The 14,838-nt window shown below is 47.6% G+C and overlaps 1 protein-coding gene across 6 annotated transcripts in view; it reads right to left on the reverse strand.

Annotated features, from left to right (window-relative positions):
• The window catches only part of Sobp (sine oculis binding protein homolog), a 179,163-nt gene that overhangs the window by 73,149 nt on the left and 91,176 nt on the right, over positions 1 to 14,838 (reverse strand). For 4 of the 6 annotated variants that reach the window (NM_001104640.2, NM_001412110.1, XM_063279175.1 and 1 more), the window contains one exon: positions 2,026 to 2,121. The exons of the other annotated variants lie outside the window; for them this stretch is intronic. In NM_001104640.2, coding sequence (NP_001098110.1) covers positions 2,026 to 2,121 — 96 coding nt within the window. The remainder of the gene's footprint in view (positions 1 to 2,025; positions 2,122 to 14,838) is intronic. 6 annotated transcript variants of the gene reach the window in all.

A 14,838-nucleotide genomic window follows, 5' to 3' on the forward strand; every position in this document is an offset into this window, starting at 1 on the left:
TAGAGTAGAGTTTACAATCCTCCCTGTCAGATTCCTTAAAAAAATCTCCCCCAAGTTGTCATAAGAAAACCCCAAAGAACTCCCGTTTCTCTCTTTAAGAATGAGCAACTCGGGGTTGGGGATTTAGCTCAGTGGTAGAGCACATGCCTAGCAAGCGCAAGGCCCTGGGTTCGGTCCCCAGCTCCGAAGAAAAGAATAAAAAAAAAGAATGAGCAACTCTTTTGCAAGGACGTATTTCTGCTCAGGCCTTCCCAACAGCAAAACGCACCCTATTTCTCACAGAGGGGCTTTAAAAAATTTTCTTCTTAGGGAGATAAGCTTACATGTATTTTCTGTCCTCCTTGTCTTTTTTTAATCACATGAAAGTCTTCCGTACAAAGTAAAGCATTTCTAACAGCAACTGCAAGGGGATTGCCTCAACATGAAAAATCACAAACACCTTCTCTAAAGGTATCTGGAAACAATATTCACATTAAAAAAAACATTTTTTTCTCCAGTATTTTCTCAAGAACATTTACTTTTGCAACACATAGGGGAAAGCTCAGGGTGGTGTATCTCAGTCTTCACGATCTTTCTAAAGAGAATTGAGTCACTCCTAAAAGCATTCTGGTTCCAAAACAGCACAAATGCTCTCGTTCTCTAACCACCAGGCATGGACGACCAGTTACCAAGACAGCAATAAAAGCAATGTGAGAATACCCTGCAGAACACAAAATGTTATAGCAGACCAGGACATTCTAGAGCCCTCAAATAAAATATCGGGCGAGTTAAATTTTTTGCCATGCAAACTACTGAATTTATAAACATCGACTCTTCCTTCCTGCAGCATAGTTGGTCAAGGGCACTGTGTCCACAGGCTGTGTGACACTGTTGTGACCGTGCCTGCTGTGCTGCATGAAGGAGGTCCTCGCTGTCCACACTGCAGCTGCTGCAGCTGGAATGGGTAAGGCCTGCATTGTTCTCTCTCCTGCCCTCTGGCCACTTTGTGTTTAAGGAACAGTTACAGTCAGAGCCAAACCCAAAGGCTGTTACTCGTGGGAATCCCTAAGGCAGAGACCTAAATTTGGCCAAAGATCCAAACAGAAATTAAGCTACCTCAAATGTTAACATCTTCTTTCCCTGTTCTCACTTAGTTGGAGCAAATGTTTCTGCTTTAATGCGATTGAAAAGAGAAGAACATTTGGGGACAGCACGCTGGAGCCTCCCTGCAGCTTCAGTATCAAAGGCAGCATTTGACTGGCCAAATAAAGGACAATTCATTCTCCGTTTACTTTGGGCAAACGGAAAATGCATTGGTGAGCACTGGTTCTCCAAAGCTAATCAAGAACGTTAGGCCCCAACAGATTCATTTAATAGAAATATAATAGGCACTCCTGCCTGCTTTTCCTCTTGTCTCGCTATAAATGCTGAAATGAACAGCAAATTAACCTTGTGTTGGAACGGAGCTTCCTCACAGCTGATGTCCCTCTCTCCACAGTACCCCCCCCACATCCTGTCACTACTTCTACGCCTTCTGCGGGGGGAGGGGGGAGATGATGGGGTTTGGCAAGAGAGTGGAGGAATACGTGGATCCTAAAGGGAGTGTAGTGAGTCAAACGGGCTCTCTCTCCTAACAGAAGAAAACCCAACCACCTTTGTCTGCTATAAAAGCTCACATCTCGGGGCGTAGGAGGAAGGGTGGGGTGGGGTGGGGTTTTCTACAAGCTCCATGCACCAAAGTTATATTTTTATCTTTACTAGCCATTCTCCAAGTGGCTGCTCATAAGCTACAATGCAAAACAAGCTAATAAAGGAAGGGCCATTCAAGTCTTTAAAATCAGATATAAAAGATTTGCAAACAACTTGAGATCTTATAATTAATACGCAGTGATATCAGAATTAGCACTTAGAACTCTACACAGAAAGATATAATATTTCATAAATTATGTAATCACGAACAAACCCTCGCGGAAGAGAGAAGAAAGAAAACTGTTTTCACTGTGCTAACGTAACATTCTAGACTTGTCGTAAGTATGTTATTCTTACAAGTAGTTCGCAGTTATTCTTGAAGGCAAGCCTTGGAGTTTCCTTAGCATAGTGCTGCTGGGGAAAACTTTCAGCATGTCCATCTTCATCTCTAGCCTGAAGGGAAATATAACGGCCTATTTAGGGACTTACAAATAACGGAAGGAAAAAAAAAAAAAGCTAAAAAGCACAACAGCTCAGATCATTAAGTTAAACAAACGGGAATCCCGAAATAACAACATTATCAAGAAGTTTGTTTAAATACGCAGTATGCCTTTGAGGTAGCAGAATTTGAGGTTTTGTTTTCCTTTTACGGTTTTAGTTTCGCAACATGCGAGTCCGTCGTGGCGGAATAAGCTTGAAGAACACAGGGCAGACCCAATTGACTGATTTTCGTGGGTGTCACCGACACTTGCGTGTTGCGGCGACACGGGTCCTCACACGCTTAGGAGCTTGTGACATACGTACGTGTTTAAACGTTTTGGCATGCGTAAGCAAATGTCTAGATAAAGCATTTTTTAAGAAACTCTAATAGCAAGGCCATAAGAAAAGCAGTTTGCATCGTTAGGTTTTTGAACTGTAATATTGTCAGAGATAAATCGATTGCCTCGGTTTTTAAATAAAGATCCGAGAGGATCAAGGATCTCATAAGAACAATGATTCTTCTATTAAATGCGGTAAAAAAAAAAAGATCTAATTAGGAAGTTGCATTGAAAGTTTCTGGTTATTTTGATCTCTGCTGCCAATTAAGAAAGTTGCTGTTTCAACAGAGGCATTTACATGATTCACCAGCATTCTTCACCCACTGAGGTCTTCTCCCCCTAATCTCCATTGGTTGCTGATTTGGAGCTGGTGTGAGGGAGAGGTGGGTGAAAGGGGCGTGTCCAAGGCACACTCATTAATCCATTCATCAGGGGGCATTTGCATCCTGCAGCCATCCTGTCTTAGCCCTAACTGCTCATGCTCCCCCACCTCCTCTCTCCTCTCCTCTCCTCTCTCTCTCTCTCTCTCTCTCTCTCTCTCTCTCTCTCTCTCTCTCCCCCCCTCCCTCCCTTCCTCTTTCTCTCTCCCTCTATTACTATCTCCCTCTCTATCTCTCCTGGCCTCCTGAAACCCACAGCTGAGCCCGCACATATGGCTTGCATATAATTATACATATTCCATTTTGCACTGCATTAAAGTGATGAGCTCCTGGCTCCCTGACAGCTGAGTTTTTAAAAAGCGCCCCCCCCCCAATGAAGTAGGGGGAAAAAAAGGGAGAGAAACCCAGGGAGAGCCGCCCAGGAAGCAGCAGGTAGCTCTGTCTGCTGTCTCTTTAGATAAAATGTACGTCTGGCGCCCAGGGAACAGCTGAGAACTACCTGTTGTGATGTAGGGGTCGGAGGGGGAGGGGCAGCGAGCAGAGTGGGTGACACAGCAATGACAGTGCTTGCGTGTCGTTTCTCTGACAGAGGGAAATCTGCCCTGACAAGTGTCACTCGGAGCTCCCCAGGTAAGCTGTAGGCTGCCTTTTTTTTTTTTTTTTTTTTTTTAAGGAGTCCATAATGCTCTGCACGTTTGAAAACTGCAACACTTGTATCTAATAAAGGCTCCTGCTACTCCTCGTGAGGGCTCTAGGTGGACTCGAGAAACAAAATGGCGTGGTCAGGAGTGGTTGAGCTATGGCGAGTCTGCGTGGAAAGGGATGGCTCTGCTTGGGTCTCATTTTTATGTTATTTTATGAACATCTCTGTGGTGTGGTAATGTTTCATTATGCTGCTATCCCCTGTAAAGCCAGAGTAAAGTTACAATGTGTCCTAGGATAGGCCATATGTGACAGAGAAAGAAGCAGGCATCATGGCCTCTGGCTGAATGGAGCCAATGATGCTCTTTGCTGCTGGGGCAGGGCTCCTCTGCAGTGAGGACAGAACTCAAAGGGGATCCATTTTTCAACCCTAACAGGCAGAGGCAACAGTGAGTACCCAGACTGAGGGAGCAGGAAGCAGGCTTTGAGACGCCAATGGGTGACACCCATATTAACGTCTTCATGGCAAAAATTCGAAGTCACTGTGTGAGATACAGACTCTTAAAGGAAAGAGCCACATGGGTTTCAAGTACCAGGGCCATGTCCACTGAGTTGCGTCTATTTGGAGAGTAAGTAGACCCTATCATAAACAACTTTCAAGAATTCCACCACGAGGTACGGCTTGCTTGGTGGTGGGTTTATGATATTCCTGATGCACTGGGACGCATATGCGCAGAAGCGCAATTTGCATATCGTTTACAAGGGCTACTATTTACATATGTATGTCTATATTCAATATATATGTATCTCAAGTATAAATATTCATAAGGGGGAATATGTTTATTATGCATGTACTATGTATACACAGTCATACACACCAGATGCCTACGGATATTTTCAACATAAGAGGCAAAAATACATTCATTCCACTTTACATGCAAGGGTGCTCATGTGTTTAAAGGACAAAAATGCCCCATTATCTAAGATCCGAGGGTGCTTTATAGGTTTCATACCAAGCCCTTATCACCAGGAGGCTTCGTCAAGAGGTAACAAAAGAGTGTGGAGCACTGGGGACACTGGGAAATACAGAGAAGCCAGAAACGTGTCTCTTCGTTAAGCCCTTGGTTTCACCTACCACAGCTCTTTCAAGACACTCAGGCTGACTCCAGAGTCCAGGAAATCCTGTCCCCCAGGGCCACCAAGGAGACTCTCAGTGGACAAGGCATGTACGGCTAAGCCTAGAGACCCGAGTTTAATCCCTGGGACCCAGGTGGGGGAAGGAGAGAATTGACTCCTAGGCTGTGCACAAATGCACTATGACCAGGTGCCAGTGCGTGTGTATGCACATGTACAAATAAATAAATAAATAAATAAATAAATAAATAAATAAATAATAGAGTGGAAAGGAAAGGAGGTGTCTAGCTGGACACGTGTCCTGCACAGAATGGAGAATGCACGAGATCCAAGGAATGTAGTGCCCTCATCCTAATGTCTATGTGCATGTGTGCACTGACACATGCCTCTCTCCGCGGCAACCCCACTCACATTATGAAGCCTTAAAATGAAATCTCAAATTTTCACTGAGTGGAATTGAGCACATTCAACTAGGCAGTGACTCTACCGTCTTGGGTGGGCTGTTTTCTGTTTGCTAACAATTCGGGTTCCTGACTCCTACTTTCTACCTTTCCAAAGATCTAATTTAATTGGTCCAGCACAGGGTTGAGAGTGTAGCCTTTTTTATAAATTCGTAAATACAAAACTGAGTAATAAAAAGCTCTCGGATGACAGCAGGGTACAAAGTCAAGAGCCACTGGTCTAAGGAGGGATCCACAGGTAACAAAAGGACCCTGAACCACTGCACAGTGCTCAGAAGCTGTGGTCCCGAGGTGGGTCTTACTCTAAAGGGCTGAGAGCTCTGGGGACCAGCTGCCTATCAGCAAACTGTCTCGTTTGTCCATGATTGCCTCTTGGTGTGGGATGAGCGAGTAGACTTGGAGAGCTTCCGCTTCACATCCTAGCAAATGCCTTCCTTCATCTGCCCAACCAGGGTACAGTTCTGTGAGGGCGGGGCAGAGAGTTGGATCGACCGCTGGTATCTTCAACCACTGTCTGGTAAACACTCTCCAAGAGTGCATGTGCTCCCCGTGCCTGGCATCTAGGGGGCAATGCCGGGCAGATTCCAAGTAGCTCCACTAATCTTACATGTAGATTCCTTTCAGGACATCTTAAAATCTCATCTAGTGGTACCTGTGCCTTAGTCGATATCTGCTCTATTTGGGGTGCCTGATAATGGGGGAGGGAACTACAGATGAGGTGTAGACACGGAAATTTTTCCACAGCAGGAGCTCATCATAGTAGCACAGAACAGACAGACCTGCAGACAGTTTCATTTTTGCTCTTAAATTCCTACCAACAATGCACATCTAATTGACTGTTAGGAGCAGACCGCCCCACTGGGGCCCGGTGGACAGTGCTAATGTCTGACTTTGCTCTGGAGTGACGAGTTCTGAGACGAAGGTGTGTGGAGACACTGGATGATGGACTAATTCACTCCATGTGTTTTAATCCCAACAGTTTTATTCTGACTAACGTGCTAGATATCTGTGCGACTACTAAAAGGAAACATAGATGGGAACTTCCTATTTTGCTATTAAAAAAAAAAGACAGTAAAAAATTTTCACTAAAACTGTAAGGTTTCCACAAAGGCTTCTGTTCCTTTAGTTTTCTGTGTAGGAGTTAAAGATTTATTTTGGTTTTTAATTGTGTGTGTGCATGCAGGTTGTGTGTGTGTGTGTGTGTGTGTGTACACGAGCATGTGCTCGAGCCCATGTTCACATTCTCACAGTGAGTGTAGGTGACTATAGAGGCCAGAGGCCTCAGATTCCCCTAAAGCTGAAGTTAGAAGAGGCTGTGACCCACCCACCCCCACACCCCTGGAGTTAGAAGCAGCTGTGGCCACACACACACACACACACACACACACACACACACACACATAAACACACACACACACACACACACACACACACATACACACCCCTGGAGTTAGAAGCATCTGTGGCCCTCCCCCCTACACATATACCTGGAGTTAGAAGCAGCTGTGGCCACACACACACACACACACACACACACACACACACACCTGGAGTTAGAAGTGGCTGTGAGCTCCACCCCACCCCACCTGCAGTTAGAAGCAGCTGTGACAACCACCTGCCCCCCCAACACACACCTGAAATCAGAAGCAGCTGTGAGCCCCCCTCCCCCCTCCCCACCACCTGGAGCTAGAAGCAGGTGTGACATCACCCACCCATCCACACACACTTGGAGCTAGAAACAGTTGTGACCTACACACACACACACACACACACACACACACACACACCCCTAGAGTTAGAAGCAGATATGACTCTCTGTCTCTCTGTGTCTCTCTGTGTCTCTCTGTGTGTCTCTCTGTCTCTGTCTCTGTCTCTCTCTCTCACACACACACACACACACACACACACACACACACACACACATCTCGGTGCTGAAAATCGAATCCTCTGGCAAGAGCAGTGTCCCTCTTAACTGCTGAGCCGTCTCCCAGCCGTTTTTGTCTTCTGAAATAAGGTTTTGCTATGTAGCTCGTGCTGGCTTCAAACTCAAGATCCTCCCGCCTCAGTCTTTAGTCTTTCACCCTGCTTGGCCTCATACATGTTTTCAGGCTGCACCTAGTATTTAAGTAAACTAGAAGCCGTAACTCTGTCTAATGACATGATTCTATCCCCAACCTGTGCAGTCCCTTCTCTGGGAACCACCTTCTTTATCTTGAATTTCCGATGTAACGAGTTTTCCGAGAACTCACTTCTTCCTCTGGGAAAATGTCATGGGGGCAATGTTCACACTGAAGCAAAATCAGAGTCTTTCTTCCTTCTGGACAACACCTTTAGAAAACATGGAACATTCTAGGGACAGCTCCATCGGCCTACCTCACACAACGGGAAAGGTTAATGTCATTGTGCAGTAGAAAGATAGTGAGGTTTTGGAATTACACCGCCCCTGATGGGTGGGAGTGTAGAGACTTCTGTGTCACTGTGGTGCCATTTATTTTGAAAACAAGAGAAGGTTTTTCCCTGGAGTCAGAACCAGGAGGCAGGGGACGTGGCGAACGTTCCAGTTCTTCGGGAGCCTCAGCCGACACAGCTGACACCACACTCGTGGTGTGGGTACCAGAGGGAACTTCAGAAATAGTACATCTCGTCGTTGTGGGGATAGGTTAGAGATGAGTATTTACCGAGACATGAGGGGAGCGTGAACTCTCTAACTTCTTTTTCAGATTTATAGTCAGCATGCGAGAACTCCATTTGGGGAAGTTTGTTTCTTTCTCTGGTGCTTTGATACCAAGGACATGCAGACTGCCTGCTTGAGGACCACCGGTGCCTTTAGGAACAAAAAGGTCAAGCAGTGCCTCTGTCCTGCAGGGGAACACCTCCTGGGAGCTCTGCCCAGCCGCTCCTGCCCTTGGCTGGTTACCAGGGAGGTCTCTGGTGTGTGTGTCCCTGCCTCCCCCCCCCCACCCCCCACCCCCCGAGCTCAGTTGCTCTCATCTCAGAGGGCGGGTTCAGTCCTCCTGACTGAACTACTGAGTGCCCAGATCCCCTCAACTGCTTTCTTGCCCTTTACCCTAATTTTCATAGGTTAAAAATAGAAGCCATCTCTCCTTTCCCCTTCTGGAAGGTTCTTACATACCATTGACCCTCCTAGGCCACATCACTTTTAGGAAGCCATCTGGGAACTCATCTACCAAGTCCTAACCCCGGAACACACGATTCACTGGGGTCCCTGTGTGTACAAACTGTGTTCCATTCAGCCACAAATCTCCAGGCTGTGGTCTAACACCTCGGAGATCGAGGGGATGCATAGATTCCTGTCCTTCAGCCACCGTACTGGACACCGTGCTTTGCACGCCAGTCCTGGTCCCTGAGAACTCTCTCCCCACCCACCTCCACTGCCTGTTCCCTGGGGTTTCTTTTTCCTGAACCCCCACCCCTCACTTAGACAGCGTGACTCAGCCCCGCAGCAGGCATTGAGCCTGACTTGGATGGTGGCCAAGGATCCTTTTGCCCCACTTTTCTCTCTTCGACTCCCCACTGGACTGAACCGCTGCTGTGCTCTGATAAATGCTAACCCCACACCCATTCGTGGGCTGGACTTGCCAGCTTCCTTGCCTCACCTTTCCTGCTGTCCCAGGCTCATTTTGCTTATGAACTGTGTCTTAGCTTCCTCACAGGCCAATCCTTTCTAATCCTTTGAGGGCAGAGATCACACCTTATATATGAAGCCCTAGCCATGTGTGTATGATACACACCCTGTGTGCTGGCTAGATTCATGTTGGCTTGACATGAAGTAGTCGTCTGAGAGGAGGGGCCTCCGTTGAGCAAATGCCTCCACGAGATCGGCTTTCCTTAATCAGTGATTGATGGAGAAGGGCCCAGCCCACTGTGGGCGGTGTCATCCCTCTGCTCACGATATTGGGTTCAATAAGAAAGCAGGCTGAGCAAGCCATTGGTAGCAAGTCAGTAAGCAGCACTTTGCCATGGCCTCTGCACCAACTCCTGCCTCCAGGCTCCTGCCCTGTTTGAGTTCCTGCCCTGACTTCCTTCGGTGATGAACAGCCATGTGGAAGTGTAAGGCAGGCAAACCCTTTCCTCCCCAAGTTGCTTTGGTCATGGTGTCTTGTGGCAGCAGTAGCAAACGTAAGACACCTGTAAATATAGTTCAAATGGATTCATTAACCCCTGCTTGTGCTTCTGAATGGCCTTCCCTGTGAGTAGAGATCTGTGCGGTTTGAGGTGTGTGTCTGCAGGCGGCTCTGACTGAGCACTCCTATCTGGCACCAGATTCCCTGCACTGGACGTCTCCAGGCCTCCCCCATATCAATCTCCAGACGTAGGGACCTTCTCCGTCCACATTACCACTAACTTCTGCACGGGGGCCCTCCCCTTCCACCCCTTCATTCGCTCCGTGAAGACATTCTATGAGAGTCCCGTGGTGGAAGTGTTCCACTTTGTTCTTTCGACGAAATCTATTTCAACTCCCACATTTAGTGTGTCTAGGAGGAGAGGCTGTTTCCTAGTGCAGTTCCTCCAAACTCCCTGTGCTCCTCGACGACCTTACACGGGCTCCCCCCATCCCGTGGCCCTCCAGGGTCCTGACAGTCCGCACTCTCTGACGGATGAGAGGAGAAGACTCATATATATACATTTTAATATCCAATTTGGAGTCTTCAAAGAATCATGGTTAGCAGATATGCAACGTGAGGATAATGGAAATGGGATCATGTTTATGGTTTCCATAAAGCATCTTCAAGACTCAGTTTAGAACTGCCCTGAGCCGCACGAGCGCCCGGCTACCTTGTGCCTGATTAACGGTTGCCCTCCTAGGGGGCCCTAAAGGGTGCACAGCAGCTACAGCAGCCAAGTCCACAGCAGCCTGAGACGCGGCTTCTGAATAAACTGAAATAGATCTCCATCACCCCAAGTCACAACAGTGCGCTGCGGGATCGGCAGAGTGGCCTCTGAGAGGCTTAGAAAACGCGTTTTTATATTTAAATCCACTTTCCCTTTATTGGACAGATGAGCCTTCCGCATTCGCCTTCACTGCTCTTTGTCAAACCACATAAATGTCTTTGTTCACAGAGTGTCCACAGGTGAGCCCGGGCACGAGGGTCCTTTCTGCAATTCTCTATTGCAGGGGTACCACCATCATGCCCTGGCAGCTTCAGATTATTCTAGGACCTTAATCCACGTTGAATTATCCCAGCTCCTTGATTGCTCCCCTCCCCTTCCCCCTCCCCCACCCACTGCCTGCCTTTTGGCTTTTTCCACTATTCATTTGCATCTATTACCCAGGGACCTGTGAGGGGGGAACAAAAGGCAGGCAAGCAGAAATGCTTTTACTTTGCTACCGGTGGCACCCATAAAATGCTTAAATAATTGGCCTCACGGAGACATTGTGGTTAGTCCTTTATTCCTGTTCTCTGAAATCTCTGAGCAGAAGGGGGCTGGGCGCGTATCTCTGTGTGCAGACCTCACGATAGACCGGAGAAGTCAGGGAATATGAAACGGGCAAGGGCTGCTGGGAGACCCTAGGACCCATCGGCAAAGCTCAAAAAGGATGCAGGCATTATAGAGGGGTGTCGTTATCTGCAAGATGTCTCCCCTCAGAAACAGCCTGGCTCCAAATGGGATTCGGAAGTACACTGCTAACCAGATTAAGACACTGTCTCAGGTATTAGCACAGATTTCTACAACTCCTCTGCATACATCAGGCTCCATACAGTGTTCTCTATACATTAACGGATTTAATGCAGGAATTTATCACCGCGCAAAATAAAACTCTAGAGGTAGCTAATGTTATCTCTAGTTTATTTAGGAGGAAACTGAGGCAGAGAGAGATGGTGTAGTGTATGAACTTGTACAGATAACAAATAATAGAACTAGAATTCACACCCAAGGAACCCTGGCTCTCGAATCTAATGTCATAGACCCCAACTTTTTATTTCTTCTGTGTTGTCACTTAAAGAAGTCCCTGTGTTGTAAATTGTGAACACTGGTGTCGCTAAATTGTGTGCATGTACATGTGTAAGCATGTGTGTGCACATGCGTGTGCATGTGTGTGCATGTGTGTGTGTGTGTGTGTGTGTGTGTGTGTGTGTGTGTTTCTCATAAGCCTTTTGTTTTTGCTTCCCAGGACTGAGTGAACCAAGGAAATTATGAAACGGGGGTATTTGATATAATGGAAGTTAAGGATCAAAGTCTGCAAAGAACTCAGGAAAAGAGAGGTGTGTCAGTAGGTCCCTGCACAGCCTAAAGGAGAAGGGATTTCAAATTTTATAAATGTAATCTTTAAAGCAACTTCTCGATGCTCTTTTCAAGCATGTCTAATCATTAATTATAGCACCGAGGTCCCTCAATTCCAGAAGAGACACATCCGTGGAAGTCCCTCAACTCTTCGGACTCTCTCACAGAATTTCCTTTGTGGGTTTTTAAAAGCATTACCAGCATTAGGCTAGCACCGATTTTTAATCCTGCAGGTCCCAACTCATTCCTGGCACACTGGTCTGCAAGCGCAGTTGTGACTGTGATTTGGGTTAGCTCGAATCGGTTTAGCAAGACACTGTTTACTGGTGGAGAAAGTCGAGACCTTGAGTACTTGCTCTCGCCTCGCTGGGAAATATGCTTGTTGATTTCTACTGTGGTCATTCATGGAGGTACGCTGTGATTCAGAGAGCCAAAAGCCAAGTGCCAGCCTCCAGTCAATTCACACTTCCTCCCCTCCCCACTTCTGGAGACAGAGATGGCTATGCAGGCCGAGCTAATTAGCTCAGTTGGTGGGCGAGCAACGCAAGAAGCTGAGACTAGGTTCCAGGCCGGGTTGCTCTGGGTCATTTTTATAGAACATAGCCCTTATGGTGACTACCATGCTGTACGAACCCAGAACAAAGGGGGCAACGGAAAACACGTGAGGGCATTGGTAAGCCAGTGCCTGTTTCTTTCCAACTCAGAGGGCATGCCTGGTGAGGGGCGGTCACAGGAGAATCGTGAAATGAAATGGAGGTCTCCTCGAGTTCATTTCTAGGTTTTACTTTTTTTTTTTTTTTTTTTTTTTTTTTCCCGGAGCTGGGGACCGAACCCAGGGCCTTGCGCTTCCTAGGTAAGCGCTCTACCACTGAGCTAAATCCCCAGCCCCGTCGAGTTCATTTCTAATTTTGAGGTCCGTTCCGGACCTGTGGAAATACTTGTCACAATTATTACTAGTGATAATGTCTCAGCTCTGTCGCTGGAACCCAAGGAACTCCACGGGCGGGGCCTGAATATGGTAGAGCTTCCGTCCACACTGAAGTAACTACCAACCAGCAGAGAAGGCTTGCAGATTGCGTAGGCCATCACAGTCTTCTCTGGATGCTGCTCTTCTGCAAGCTCCCCCCACTGGATGCCTTTTCCCCACTGTAGTGGGTTGGCCTAAGGCTGCTCCTATTCTAACGCTACTTTTGGGCCCCCAAGACTGGTAGCCCCAGAGTTAAGAGAGTCTCTCCGTAGAAGCTGAGTGACTCCGCCCCCAAGTTATTTCCCATTGGTAAATAAAGTTGCCAACAGCCAATGGCAGAAGACACACAGAGGTGGGGTTTAGGTTTCGCAGACTTGGGGGAAGGAGAAACCTCCATGGGTTAGGAGTAAAGAAATCATGACCCCGTGGGCTGGCCAGTTGGAGTTAGGAGCAGCCCAGATGAAACATGGTAAGTAGTATTAATTCGGGCTTACCAATAGGAAAGTAGATTCTAGTGGAAGCTAGGAATGTGCCCAGCTCTTGTGTTGCTTAAGTCTTATTAAAAGTTTAAGGGCTGTGTGTGCGTTTTTCTCCAGGAACTCAATAACCAGAAGTGGGGTAGAAACCCCAGGCCAGGATTAATGTAATTTATACAACACTTTACCACCTCAGCTCTTGTCTATTCTCTGCCTATGGCCCTCCTCTTGTTCTGTATACTTGGCGAGGCCATCCCCCTGTAGGTGTGGCCTTGATCCTGAGATTTTGGGCCTCTCTGAGACCTACACTGCCTTACCTTGGTCACCGCTCTAGCCTAGGACATCCTATTATTTATGCCCCAAAATATGATTTCTCTTAAAAATACAGTTCCTTTAGGTAGAAACATACTGGGTATTACATGTGCTTGCAAAAGCTCAGAATCATCTTGAAAACAAAGATAAAACCCGGTTCTAGAGTAAATCTCTGTTTTCGATGTGCATCGTGCACACAGATGTCCTGAGTACCATGGAGGGATACTGTGATTTACGTCAGGGGATGCAGGAAAATGAGAAAGATGGGGTGGCCCATCCATTGGCTTTGCCCCCTGGGTCCTTCAGGGTGCAAAGTCCGGATGTGTCGTTCTGAACACGCTGGCCTTCCTGACAGCTTCACTTACGATCCCCGTGCCACTTGACCTGTTAACGGAGATGTCGTCACGCTTAAAGGAGAAAAACCGCCTGTGTTACCATTTCCACAGTCAGGGATAGCCAGCCCGTCTGAGAGGTGGCCGTAAAGATGGCGGGCGAGGGTCGTCATAAATAACAGCCCCTGTTCAAACGATAAGTCTCTGGAGTCTTCATCTTAGAGCCCAGCCACTCTGCAGATGATGAATGGTGGTCATAAAAGCTGGGATTGGGGCACGTTTAAGCAGGAGAGAATCGTTTAGGCACAATTTGACTGGGGCTTTATAGATGGCCCCACCGAAGCTGAGTACCAAACCCGGGCCTACTTTCAGATGTCAGCTTAAGCAGTTCTTGCTTCTCTTCTGTTGTTGTTGTTGTTGCTGTTGTTGTTAATAATTTTATTTCAAGGAGATATATTTTGTGATTGAGGCCTAAGAGAAGGAAGGTAAAATACTGCTTGGGTTTCTACATCCCTTCTTGGCTTAAATCGAGGATAACAAAGTGTGCATCCACCGGGCGAAGAGCCAGCCCCTTCTGTTTGCTTTACTGCCTCAAAACTACTGCAGGTCTCAGGACCCTAATATTTCAACTGCCCACGAGCCCTTCGGGTGCCATGTACTGGAAAGAGGCTCCAAAGACTAGAGTCCACTGGGGGGCCACCACCTCCACCTCGGTGACCAGACACAAAGGGTGAAGACTCGACACAGTAGTGGCTTTGACAATGGTAATATTCTGCTCTTGTTCTGCATTGGGCAGTCCGCTGAGCACCTATGGGCTTCAGCTCATTAAAACCGTAACGCCGCTCCCTCCATGTTGCCTGTGAGGAAACTGAAGGGGCTCCTCCAAGGCTCAAGTGCTTCAGAAGGTAAATCTGGGTTCTAACGTGCGTTGGGTTGCCAGGCACAGGTTGGTGACTCCAGACAGGTACGGTCAGCAGCGGATGCCCGGTGACAACAAGCAACAGAAACTGCGTACAGGACTAGAAAGAAGGCAGAGAAGTCGTGGGTCGCCGCCCATGCCCCCTGGGTCCTTGTGGGAGGGGGGGACATCTTGCTGCTGAAGACCTGTTCGTGGTGAAGATCTGATGATGCCCAGTGCAGCTCCACAGAGAGTGGTGGGGTGGCCAGCACCTACCCAGAGGCTGAGGACCGATGTGCACAGCTAGAGGACTGAGACCCAGGCAGGCCGAGCAGACCCATGCTCTGGTCTCCAGGATGGAAGTGTATGGCCTCTCCAGATGCTCTGCACTTGAGGGTTGGGGCACAGATAGAAGGAGACAGAGCAGGGACTACAGGTGTGGTGCCAGATATAGGCAACCCTTTCTAGTTTGGGACAAAAGATGACCTGAAGTTGACAGACAGC

The sequence above is a fragment of the Rattus norvegicus genome, chromosome 20 (assembly GCF_036323735.1).
Source record: "Rattus norvegicus strain BN/NHsdMcwi chromosome 20, GRCr8, whole genome shotgun sequence".
In the NCBI taxonomy this organism is placed as follows: Eukaryota; Metazoa; Chordata; class Mammalia; order Rodentia; family Muridae; genus Rattus; species Rattus norvegicus.